This window comes from Panulirus ornatus, chromosome 72 (genome assembly GCF_036320965.1).
Source record: "Panulirus ornatus isolate Po-2019 chromosome 72, ASM3632096v1, whole genome shotgun sequence".
Lineage (NCBI taxonomy): Eukaryota > Metazoa > Arthropoda > Malacostraca > Decapoda > Palinuridae > Panulirus > Panulirus ornatus.
Genome location: NC_092295.1, coordinates 11,104,662 through 11,118,051, shown reverse-complemented (window position 1 = coordinate 11,118,051; position 13,390 = coordinate 11,104,662). Strand labels below are relative to the sequence as shown.

At 41.1% G+C, this 13,390-nt stretch overlaps 1 protein-coding gene across 2 annotated transcripts in view; it reads right to left on the bottom strand.

Annotated features, from left to right (window-relative positions):
• Positions 1 to 13,390, bottom strand: part of LOC139748138 (uncharacterized) — a 195,902-nt gene that overhangs the window by 145,565 nt on the left and 36,947 nt on the right. The window contains exon 1 of one of the 2 annotated variants that reach the window (XM_071660813.1): positions 12,691 to 13,039. The exons of the other annotated variant lie outside the window; for it this stretch is intronic. Coding sequence (XP_071516914.1) covers positions 12,691 to 12,733 — 43 coding nt within the window. The 5' untranslated portion in view covers positions 12,734 to 13,039. Of the gene's footprint in view, positions 1 to 12,690; positions 13,040 to 13,390 lie in introns of those variants that run through there. 2 annotated transcript variants of the gene reach the window in all.

The following is a 13,390-nucleotide window of genomic DNA, read 5'->3' as shown; positions in this document are numbered from 1 at the left end:
CTTACATCCTCGATAAGATATTATCTATATTATATCTTTTATTATGTTATGTCACTGTTTCCCGCGTTAGCGAGGTAGTGCAAGGAAACAGTATGTACATATATATACATATATATACATACGCGTCCACAAACGCACATATATATATACTTGTACATTTCAACGTATACATATGTATATACATAGACATACACATAAAGACACGCATGTACATAATTCATACTTGCCGCCTTTATTCATTCCCGTTCCACCCTGCCACACATGAAATGACACCCCCCTTCTGCCGCACGCGCGCGAGGTACCGATAGGAAAAGACAATAAAGGCCACATTCGTTCAAACTCAGTCCCTAGCTGTCATAGATAATGCAACGAAACCACAGCTCCCTTTCCACATCTAGGCCCCACAGAAACTTTCAATGGTTTACCCCAGACGCTTCACATGCCCTGGTTTAATCCATTAACAGCACGTTGACCCTGGTATACTATATAGTTTCAATTCACTCTATTCCTTGCACGCCTTTCACCCTCCTGCGTGTTCAGGCCCTAATTGCTCAAAACCTTTTTCACTCCATCCTTCCACCTCCAATTTGGTCGCCAACTTCTCGTTCACTCCACCTCTGACACATATATGCTCTTGGTCAATCTTTCCTCACTCTCTTCTGCTCTCTCAACCACACTCTTTTTATTACCACTCATCTCTCTTACCTTTTCTTACTAACTCGATCAAACCACCTCACACCACATACTGCCTTCAAACATCTCATTTCCATCACATCCACCCTCCTCCGCAAAACCCTATCTATAGCCCACTCTTTGCAACCATATGACATTGTTCGAACCACTATTCCTTCAAACATACCCATTTTTGCTTTCAGAGATAATGTTCTCGCCTTCCACACATTTTTCAACGCTCCCAGAACTTTCGCCACCTCCCCCACCCTGTAGTTCATTTCTGTTTCCACTGCCAAATCCACTTCCAGATATCTAAAACACTTCACTTCCTTCAGTTTTTTTCCATTCAAGCTTATCTCCCAGTTGACTTGTCCCTCAACCCTACTACACTTATAACCTTGCTCTTATTCAAATTTACTCTCAGCTTGCTTCTTTCATGCACTTTACCAAACTCAGTCACCAGCGTCTGCAATTTCTCACCAGAATCAGCCACCAGCGCTGTATCATCAGCGAACAACAACTGACTCACTTCCATAGCCCTCTTATCCACAACAGACTGAATACTTGCCCCTCTCTCCAAAACTCTTGCATTCACTTCTCTAACAACCCCATCCATAAACAAATTAAACAACCATAGGGACATCACGCACCCCTGCCGCAAACCGACATTCACTGAGAACCAGTCACTTTCCTCTCTTCCTACACGTACACATGCCTTACATCCTCGATAAAAACTTTTCACTGCTTCTAGCAACTTACCTCTCACACCATATGCTCTTAATACCTTACCCAGAGGAAGTCTATCAACTCTATCATATGCCTTCTCCAGATTGATAAATGCTACATATCAATCCATATGTTTTTCTAAGTATTTCTCCCACACATTCTTCAAAGCAAATACATAATTCACACATCCTCTACCACTTCTGAAACCACACTGCTTTTCCTCACTCTGATGCTCTGTACATGCTTTCACCCTCTCAATCAATACCCTCCCATATAATTTCCCAGGAATACTCAACAAACTTTTAGCTCTGTGATTTGAACATTCACCTTTATCCCCTTTGCCTTTATACAATGGCACTATGCATGCATTCCGCCAATCCTCAAGCACCTCATCATGAGCCATACATACATTGAATATCCTCACCATCCAGTCAACAACAAAGTCACCCCTTTTTAAATAAATTCCCATGCAATACCATCCAAATCCGCTGCATTTGCCGGCTCTCATTTTCCACAAAGCTTTCACTACCTCTTCTCTGTTTATCAAATCATAAAATATATATGTAGGTGGATGTAGAGAGGTGGGCGATTACTGGGGCCTATGCACCTGGTCATGAGAAGAAAGATCATGAGAGGCAAGTGTTTTTGGAGTAGCTGCGTGAGTGTGTTAGTGCTTTTGATGCACGACACCGGGTTATAGTGATGGGTGATTTGAATGTAAAGGTGAGTAATGTGGCAGTTGAGGGAATATTTGGTGTACATGGGGTGTTCAGTGTTGAAAATGGAAATGGTGAAGAGCTGGTAGATTTGTGTGCTAAAAAAGGACTGGTGATTGGGATTACCTGGTTTAAAAAGAGAGATATACATAAGTATACGTATGTAAGTAGGAGAGATGGCCAGAGAGCGTTATATGATTACGTGTTAATTGATAGGCGCATGAAAGAGAGACTTTTGGATATCAATGTGCTGAGAGGTGCCACTAGAGGGATGTTTGATGATTATCTTGTGGAGGCGAAGGTGGAGATTTGTAGAGGTTTTCAGAAAAGAGGAAATATTGTGGTGAAGACAGCGGTGAGAGTAAGTGAGTTTGGGAAAGAGATTTGTGTGAGGAAGTACCAGGAAAGACTGAGTGCAGAATGGAAAAAGGTGAGAACAAAGGACGTAAGGGGAGTGGGGGAGGAAAGGGATGTATTTAGGGAAGCAGTGATGGCTTGCGCAAAAGATGCTTGTGGTATGAGAAGCGTGGGAGGTGGGTAGATTTGAAAGGGTGGTGAGAGATGAGGTGAAGAAGTAAGATTAATAGTGAAAGAGAAGAGAGGGGCATTTGGACGAATATTTGCAGGGAAATAATGCAAATGACCGGGAAATGTATAAAAGAAAGAGACAGGAGGTCAAGAGAAAGGTGCAAGAGGTGAAAAAGAAAAAGAATGTGGTTGAGAGAGCAGAAGGGGGTGTATTGAAATGGTTTGGGCACATGGAGAGAATGAGTGAGGAAAGATTGACCAAGACGATATATGTGTCAGACGTGCAGGGAACGAGGAGAAGTGGGAGATCAAATTGGAGGTCGAAAGATGGAATGAAAGAGATTTTGGGCGATCGTGGCCTGAACATGCAGGAGGGTAAAAGACATGCAAGGAATAGTATGAATTGGAACGATATGGTGTACCGGGGTCGACGTGTTGTCAATGGGTTGAACCAGGGCATGTGAAGCGTCATAGGTAAACCATGGAAAGCTTTGTAAGGGCTGGATGTGAAAAGGGAGCTTTGGCTTCGGTGTATCATATATGACAGCTAGAGACTGAGCGTGAACGAATGTGGCCTTTGTTGTCTTTTCCTAGCGCTACCTCGCGCACTTGCAGGGAGGGGGCTGTTATTTCATGTGTGGCGGAGTGGCGACGAAAATGAATAAAGGTAACAAGTATGAATTATGTACATGTGTATATATGTATATGTCTTTGTATGTATATAATTATATACGTAGAAATATATTGGTATGTATATGTGTGTGTGGACGTGTATGTATATACATGTGTATGAGGGTGGTTGGGCAATTATTTCGTCTGTTTCCCTGTGCTACCTCGCTAACGCGGGAGATACCGACAAAGTATGAAAGGGGAGAAGGGATACCTCCCACGCATTCCTCAGGTGTCGTAGAAGGCGACTAAAAGGGACTGGAGCGGGGGGCTAGAAACCCTCCGCTCCTTGTATTTTAACTTTCTAAAAGGAGAAACAGAAGAAGGAGTCACGCGAGGAGTGCTCATCCTCCTCGTAGGCTCAGATTGGGGTGTCTAAATGTGTGTGGATGTAACCAAGATGAGAAAAAAGGAAAGATAGGTAGTATGTTTGAGGAAATAAACGTGAATGTTTTGGCTCTGAGTGAAACGAAGCTCAAGGGTAAAGGGGAAGAGTGGTTTGGGAATGTCTTGGGAGTAAAGTCAGGGGTTAGTGAGAGGACAAGAGCAAGGGAAGTAGTAGCACTACTCCTGAAACAGGAGTGGTGGGAGTATGTGATAGAGTATAAGAAAATAAACTCTAGATTGATATGGGTAAAACTGAAAGTGGATGGAGAGTGATGGGTGATTATTGGTGCATATGCATCTGGGCATGAGAAGAAAGATCATGAGAGGCAAGTGTTTTGGGAGGAGCAGAGTGGGTATGTTAGTAGTTTTGATGCACGAGACCGGGTTATAGTGATGGGTGATTTGAATGCAAATGTGAGTAATGTGGCAGTTGAGGGAATAATTGGTGTACATGCGATGTTCAGTGTTATAAATGGAAATGGTGAAGAGCTTGTAGATTTATGTGCTGAAAAAGGACTGGTGATTGGGAATACCTGGTTTGAATAGAGAGATATGCATAAGTATACATATGTAAGTAGGAGAGATTCCCAGAGAGCGTCATTGCATTACGTGTTAATTGATAGGCGCACGAAAGAGAAACTTTTAGACGTTAATGTGCTGAGAGGTGCATCTGGAGGGATGTCTGATCATTATCTTAAGGAGGCGAAGGTGAAGATTTGTAGAGGTTTTCAGAAAAGAAGAGAGAATGTTGGGATGAAAAGAGTGGTGAGGGTAAGTGAGCTTGGATAGGAGACCTGTGTGAGGGAGTACCAGGAGAGACTGAGTACAGAATGGAAAAAGGTGAGAACAAAGGACGTACGGGGAGTGGGGGAGGAATGGGATGTATTTAGGGAAGCAGTGATTGCTTGCGTAAAAGATGCTTGTGGTATGAGAAGCGTGGGAGATGGGCAGATTAGAAAGGGTAGTGAGTGGTGGGATGAAGAAGTAAGATTATTAGTGAAAGAAAGGAGAGAGGCATTTGGACGATTTTTGCAGGGAAATAATGCAAATAACTAGGAGATGTATAAAAGAAAGAGGAAGGAAGTTAAGAGAAAGGTACAAGAGGTGAAAAAGAGGGCAAATGAGAGTTAGGGCGAGAGAGTATCATTAAATTTTTGGGGAGAATAAAAAGATGTTTTGGAAGGAGGTGAATAAAGTGCGTAAGACAAGGAAACAAATGGGAACATCAATGAAGGGGGCTAATGAGGAGGTGATAACAGGTAGCGGCGATGTGAGAATGAGATGGAATGAGTATTTTGCAGGTTTGTTGAATGTTTTTGATGATAGAGTGGCAGATATAGGGTGTTTTGGTCGAGGTGGTGTGTAAAGTGAAAGGGTTAGGGAGAATATTATGGTAAACAGAGAAGAGGTAGTAAAAGCTTTCCGGAAGATGAAAGCCGGGAAGTCACCGGATTTGGATGGTACTATAGTGGAACTTATTAAAAAAGGGGGTGACTGTATTGTTGACTGGTTGGTAAGGTTTTTTAATGTATGTATGACTCATAGTGAGGTGCCTGACGATTGGCGAAATGCTCCCATAGTGCCATTGTACAAAGGCAAAGGGGATAAAAGTGAGTCCTCAAATCACAGAGGTATAAGTTCGTTGAGTATTCCTGGGAAATTATTTTGGAGGGTATTGATTGAGAGGATGAAGGCTTGTACAGAGAATCAGATTGGGGAAGAGCAGTGTGGTTTGTTAAGCGTTAGAGGATGTGTGGATCAGGTGTTTGCTTTGAAGAATGTATGTGAGAAATACTTAGAAAAGCAAATGGATTTGTATGTAGCATTTATGGATGTGGAGATGGGATATGATAGAGTTGATAGAGATGCTCTGTGGAAGGTAGTAAGAATATATGGTGTGTGAGGCAAGTTACTAGAAAAAGTGAAAAGTTTTTATCGAGGATGTAAGGCATGTGTACGTGTAGGAAGAGAGGAAAGTGACTGGTTCTCAGTGAATGTTGGCTTGCGGCAGGGGTGCATGATGTCTCCATGGTTGTTTAATTTGTTTATGGTTGGGGTTGTTAGGGAGGTGAATGCAAGAGTTTTGGAAAGAGGGGCAAGTATGCAGTTTGTTGTGGATGAGAGAGCTTGGGAAGTGAGTCAGTTGTTGTTCGCTAATGATACAGCGCTAGTGGATGAAAAGGACTGGTGATTGGGAATACCTGGTTTAAAAAGAGAGATATACATAAGAATACATATGTAAGTAGGAGAGATGGCCAGAGAGCGTTATTAGATTACGAGTTAATTGATTGGCGCGCGAAAGAAAGACTTTTGGATGTTAATGTGTTGAGAGGTGCAACTGGAGGGATTTCTGAACATTATCTTGTGGAGGCGAAGGTGAAGATTTGTAGAGGTTTTCAGAAAAGAAGATAGAATGTTGGGGTGAAGAGAGTGGTGAGAGTAAGTGAGCTTCGGAAGGAGAGTTGTGTGAGGAAGAACCAGGAGCGACTCAGTACAGAATGGAAAAATGTGAGAACAAAGGACGTAAGGGGAGTGGGGGAGGAATGGGACGTATTTAGGGAAGCTGTGATGGCTTGCGCAAAAAATGCTTGTGGCATGAGAAGCGTTGGAGGTGGGCAGATTAGAAACGGTAGTGAGTGGTGGGATGAAGAAGTAAGATTATTAGTGAAGGAGAAGAGAGAGGCATTTGGACGATTTTTGTAAGGAAATAATTCAAATGAGCGGGAGATGTATAAAAGAAAGAGGCAGGAGGTCAGGAGAAAGGTGCAAGAGGTGAAAAAGAGGGCAAATGAGAGTTGGGGTGAGAGAGTATCATTAAATTTTAGGAAGAATAAAAGGTTGTTTTGGAAGGAGGTAAATAAAGTGCGTAAGACAAGGGAACAAATGGAAACTTCAGTGAAAGAGGCAAATGAGGAGGTGATAACAAGTAGTGGTGATGTGAGAAGGAGATGGAGTGAGTATTTTGAAGGTTTGTTGAACGTGTTTGATGATAGAGTGGCAGATATAGGATGTTTTGGTCGAGGTGGTGTGCAAAGTGAGAGGGTTAGGGAGAATGATATGGTAAACAGAGAAGAGGTAGTAAAAGCTTTACGGAAGATGAAAGCCGGCAAGGCAGTGTGTTTGGATGGTATTGCAGTGGAATTTATCAAAAAAGTTGGTGACTGTTTTTCTGACTTGTTGGTACGGTAGTTTGATATATGGATGACTCATGGTGAAGTGCCTGAGGATTGGCGGAATGCTTGCATAGTGCCATTGTACAAAGGCAAAGGGAATAATAGTGAGTGCTCATATTACAGAGATATAGGTTTGTTGAGTATTCCTGATAAATTATATGGGAGGGTATTGATTGAGAGGGTGAAGGCATGTACAGAGCATCAGATTGGGGAAGAGCAGTGTGGTTTCAGAAGTGGTAGAGGATGTGTGGATCAGGTGTTTCCTTTGAAGAATGTATGTGAGAAATACTTAGAAAAGCAAGTGGATTTGTGTGTAGCATATATGGATCTGGAGAAGGCATATGATAGAGTTGATAGAGATGCTCTGTGGAAGGTATTAAGAATATATGGTGTGGGAGGCAAGTTGTTAGAAGCAGTGAAAAGTTTTTATCGAGGATGTAAGGCATGTATACGTGTAGGAAGAGAGGAAAGTGATTGGTTCTCAGTGAATGTAGGTTTGCGGCAGCGGTGTGTGATGTCTCCATGGTTGTTTAATTTGTTTATGGATGCGGTTGTTAGGGAGGTGAATGCATGAGTTGTGGAAAGGGTCAAGTATGCAGTCTGTTGTGGATGAGAGAGCTTGGGAAGTGAGTCAGTTGTTGTTCGCTGATGATACAGCGCTGGTGGCTGATTCATGTGAGAAACTGCAGAAGCTGTTGACTGAGTTTGGTAAAGTGTGTGAAAGAAGAAAGTTAAGAGTAAATGTAAATAAGAGCAAGGTTATTAGGTACAGTAGGGTTGAGGGTCAAGTCAATTGGGAGGTAAGTTTGAATGGAGAAAAACTGGAGGAAGTAAAGTGTTTTAGATATCTGGGAGTGCATCCGGCAGCGGATGGAACCATGGAAGCGGAAGTGAATCATAGGGTGGGGGAGGGGGCGAAAATTCTGGGAGCCTTGAAGACTGTTTGGAAGTCGAGAACATTATCTCGGAAAGCAAAAATGGCTATGTTTGAAGGAATAGTGGTTCCAACAACGTCTTATGGTTGCGAGGCGTAGGCTATGGATAGAGTTGTGCGCATGAGGGTGGATGTGCTGGAAATGAGATGTTTGAGGACAATATGTGGTGTTAGGTGGTTTGATCGAGTGATGTAAGGATAAGAGAGATGTGTGGAAATTAAAAGACCGTGGTTGAGAGAGCAGAAGAGGGTCTTTTGAAATGGTTTGGTCACATGGAGAAAATGAGTGAGGAAAGATTGACCAAGAGGATATATGTGTCAGAGGTGGAGGGAACGAGGAGAAGTGGGAGACCAAATTGGAGGTGGAAAAATGGAGTGAAAAAGATTTTGAGTGATCGGGGCCTAAACATGCAGGAGTGTGAAAGGCGTGCAATGAATAGAGTGAATTGGAACGATGTGGTATTCCGGGGTCGATGTGCTGCCAATGGATTGAACCAGGGCATGTGAAGCGTCTGGGCTAAACCATGGAAAGTTCTGTGGGGCCTGGATGTGGAAAGGGAGCTGTTGTTTCGGTGCATTATAACATGACTGCTAGAGACTGAATGTGAACGAATGGGGACTTTGTTGTCTTTTCCTAGCGCTACCTCGCACACATGAGGGGGGAGGGGGTTGTTATTCCATGTGTGGTGGGTTGGCGAAGGGGATAAATAAAGGCAGACAGTATGAATTATGTCTATGTGTATATATGTATATGTCTGTGTGTGTATATGTATGTGTACATTGAGATATATAGGTATGTATATTTGCATGTGTGGACGTGTATGTATGTACATGTGTATATGGGTGGGTTGGGCCATTCTTTCGTCTGTTTCCTTGCGCTACCTCGCTAACGCGGGAGACAGCGACAAAGCAAAAAAAAAAAAAAAAAAAAAATATATATATATATATATATATATATATATATATATATATATATATATATATATATATATATATATATATATATATATATATATATATATATATATTCATTTATCATACTTTGTCGCTGTCTCCCCTTTTTTGTTTTGCCAAGGTAGCGCCAGAAACAGATGAAGACAGGCCACATTTGTTCACATCCATTCTCTATCTGTCGTATGCAATGTATGGAAACCACAACTTCCCTTGCACAACCAGGCCCCACAGACCTTTCCGCTTCCACTGACTTGCTTCAGTCTATTTTCAGCACTTCGACCCTTGTATACCATGTAGCTGTAGTTCACTCTATTTCGTGGAAGTCTTTCTTTCTATCTACCCTTTCTCTTAGTCCCCTCCACTTCTGATACATCAATCTCTTTGTCAACCTCTCTTCACACGTTCTCTCCATATGTCGAGACCATTTCAGCACACACTTATCACTCTCTCAACCACACTCTTTCTATTATCGTACCTTTCTCTTGCCATTGTATGACTTATTCTACTAAACAACCTCACATATCATGATTTCTTCAAACATTTCCTCTCCAAAACATCCTCACTCCTCCGCACAGTCTCGTTGATAGCTAATGTATATACAGTTTTTCCAATCGATTTTTTGGGCTGGGCTGGTGATCGAAGGTAGATGCGAGGATTTTGGAGGAAAGGGGTGTCTACTGCATGCTTCACCATTTCCACTGAAGGATATTTGAAATGTCAAAAATTTGCATTTTATATATGACACTTCTCTGGTGACTGACTCCAAAGAGAAACTTCAGATAGTGGTGATTAAGTCTGGGAGAGTTCAAAAAAGAGGAAAGTGAGAGTAAATTGAAGAAAGAGGAAGATAAGGAGGTGCAACAGACGGATGGAACTTGATGGTTTCAAAAATTTGAACAGCGAGGTCCTGTAAAAGGTGTACCGGGATTGAACGTGGCAGCGGTTGGGACCATGAGGGCAGAAGAGATTCAAAGGGTGGACGAAGGGGCTAAGGTCCTTGATGTATTGAAGACCGAGCGTTTGTGTGTATGTCTAATGATCAGTAGTTCTGATAGTGACGTGTGGATTTGATCTTGGGTTCTGAACGTAGAAGAATGGAGGAGTGTGAACGTTTTTGAAATGAAATGTCTGAGGAAGATTTGTGGAGTGAGGAGAGTTGATCGTATGAGCAATGATTTTTTAGGAGAGAGGTACAGACATTCCCGGAAGTACATGGGAAAGAGGAACAACAGAGGACCCTTTGGCCCGTGCCTAAGGTGTCTGTTTTTGAACATCAATCTATCTATTCCCATACGAAGTGGATGAGGTAAGGATAGAAATGTAAGAAACCTCTCTACCCATCTTTCGCATCCTCCAACAACAACAGCCAACGAGAAAAAAAAATGAGAGAATAAAGATGCGTTGATGAAGACAGCCTGCATGGAATCTGATACGAAAAAATGAGAGGGAAATCCTTTTATGATATCTCAATGTATCATTCGATACGATACAACGAGAGGGAAATCCTATTATGATATCTTTAGGTATTATCCCTCCTTTTCTCGCATTTCAGTATATGTACAGAGAGTGGAATGAGAAAAAGGAATCAAATGTCTCTATATGTTTTTTTTTTATGTTCATTAAACGAGATTCATGAACTGACGAAAAAAGTGATTATAGTCTTTGCATTTACAACGTCTGAAGTAATTTATTCCAGTGTTCAACGCATCTGTTTGTAAAGAAACTTTTTCCTACATTGATAATCATACTTTTTATCTTTACGTTTCATTCCATTTGTCCTTGTAATAGTAATCTATCTTACGACGGGTAAATCTTCGTGATTCACATTGTCGAATTGTATTTGGTCACCGCAACGACTATCCTTCATGCATCTGAGGTGATATCAGATTTGTCAACCGTCTTTGTACTTGTTCCAAATTTTCCTCATCCTTTCTGTAGGAGCAGATATGGACTGCATACTCAAGACATCGTCTTACCAGAGTATCAGATTGGGTCAGAATTGTTTTATAGTCAGCGTTTCTAGCTATCAAAATCTGAAATCCAGTTTTTCTTTTGGCTTGCTGCTAGACATTGTTTGATACACTTTAGATTGCCATTAATAAAAACTCCTAAATCCTTTTTTTCATTTACTTCCGTTAGTGACTTTGTAATGTTTTGACGGTCATGTTCCGTTTTCTTACCTCCAAATTGCATTAGTTTACATTCATCTACATTAAATGTCGTGTGTTTTTTATCTGACTATTCTACTAATTTGTAAAGATCCCTGAATTATTTCACAATCCTGCCCATCTATAGCTGTGCCTCTTAGATTTGTAACATCAGCAGATTTGGAGATTTTAGACATGACACTTTTAGATCATTAATCTTATTGCTAAAAGGAATAGGGCCAAGGACCGACCCCAGAGGTACGCCACTTGTCACGTACAGCCAGTCTGAGGCTTTGCCAATAAAAACTACAGATTGCTTTCTTCTAGTAAGCCAGTCGCCATCTATAGCTCGTCTCCTAATCCATATAATCTTAATGTACATAGCAGTCCCTTGTATATTCTTTAACGAATACTTTCTGAAAGTCAAGTTATATTACTTCAGAGGGCACTTCTATGTCCCACTTGCCAGATAAGATATCTAGAAATTCTAGCAAATGCGTTAGACACGATCTTTCGTCTTCGAAATGAGTTGAATAATATTAATCCAACCATCGAATTCGAGACTGATCGAGGAAAAAAGAGTATATTGCCGTTTCTTCATTTTTTTGATAACTAGGGAATCTGATCGCATGTTCTTGAAGATCTAGAAGAAGCCTACCAACTTCTTAAGTTCATGATTCTTTTGTGAAAATGTCTGTAGTTATGTCTATGTTTTTGAAAGCATTACGGGTATGTAATCCCATAAATCTGGTAGACGAATGTAGTCATATAAAACGTATTTTTATCCTAATTGGCTTGTAGATAAGACTTACTCTAAAGCTAGGAAGACATTTTACTCATCTAGCAACAAAAATGTGGAAAATGATGATATGTCTAAATATTTAGTGTTGCCCTATTCTCCTAACTTAACTATTGTAAGACAGGTACTGAAAAAAAAACAGTGCTTTTAATGTTGCCTTCCAGTTAAATAATGCTATCAGTAAGACCTTAATTAAAAGAAGGCAAATTATCTAAAAACTGGCAGTGTTATGCAGTCAAATCAAAGTCAAGTAAGGATGTATAAATTGGCCAGGACTCTTAAACTGTAACAGAGAGATGCTATTGGCACAGTCATTCAATACGCAGGGATGACTATAGAAATGCGATCGCTACACACTGTCATGAAAACGATTACCCTGTAGAACTTAACAACCCAGTCACATTGTACTCCTCTTCTGATCATGCTATCCATAACGTCATTGAATCTGTCATGATTGCTAATACTAAGAATTCTAATTGTCCCCAGGTAACTTTAAAGCACATCGTATTATCAACCAAATTATTATGAAAGAATTATCAAGAAAAGATAGCATAAGAAAATAGTTACCCAGGCCAACCCCAGCACACAACCCTCCTCTACCACAAGGAACCCCTCACTTGTGTGTTGTTGAGAATAGCAGAAGAGAGACGGAGTTTTTGTGTTGGTGTTGGGATAAAGAAATTATATGACATGATGAGGTGGATTGTCTCTGTGAAACATGTAGTGCTGCATGTATAGAAAAATTACATGTTAAAATCATTTGAACAACTGAATTGTGATTTCACCACAGCTATCACTACGGGGAGAGAGAGAGAGAGAGAGAGAGAGAGAGAGAGAGAGAGAGAGAGAGAGAGAGAGAGAGAGAGAGAGAGAGAGAGAGAGAGTAAAGTATGTACTTCCGTCTTTTTTCTGTGCATGTATCTGAGCAAGCAACACCGTCTTCTCCAACAACATAAGGTAGATAGATAATTCCTCTGCAACTTACCTAGCCAAAGGTAGTAGATACATGGCCTGAGAAGTCTTGCCATGGTGTATGAATGAGAGCACGACAGTTCCTCTTCACAATGATCACAGTCCTCCTGCACACGATACCTTCTCTATATCATCATACTGAGGATCTATTTGTCTACAAATACCTTCAGCAATAAGTAATTGTTGTCACTCAAGTTCTCAACAGAGTAATGCTGATATCCTCACCACACAAAGTATTGGTGTCAGGTAGAGAGGATAGATGTACGACTGTCCCTTGTTTATAATCCTGTGTAGAGGATGGGAGTATGGTAAGGGATGGCTGGTTGCATCAGGTACCACACCATAAATAGTTACATCCACCTCGCGCCGTGTGAGACACGCAACTGTGTCACCGATAATCATTCATCATCTTTGGTACATGCTATCTTATCGCTCATATCAACTGGCCAGAGTCCTTTACTACTTAAAACATAAATACATGGTTTATCTTACATGGTATCAGAATTATCGTTCGATTGATCGAGTAAATAATGTAAGGGTAAGAGAGATGTGTGAAAATAAAAAGAGTATGGTTGAGAGAGCAGAAGAGGGTCTTTTGAAATGGTTTGGGCACATGGGGAGAATGAGTGAGGAAAGATTAACCAAGAGGATATATGTGTTGGAGTTGGAGGGAACGAGGAGAAGTGGGAGACCAAATTGGAGGTGGAGAGATG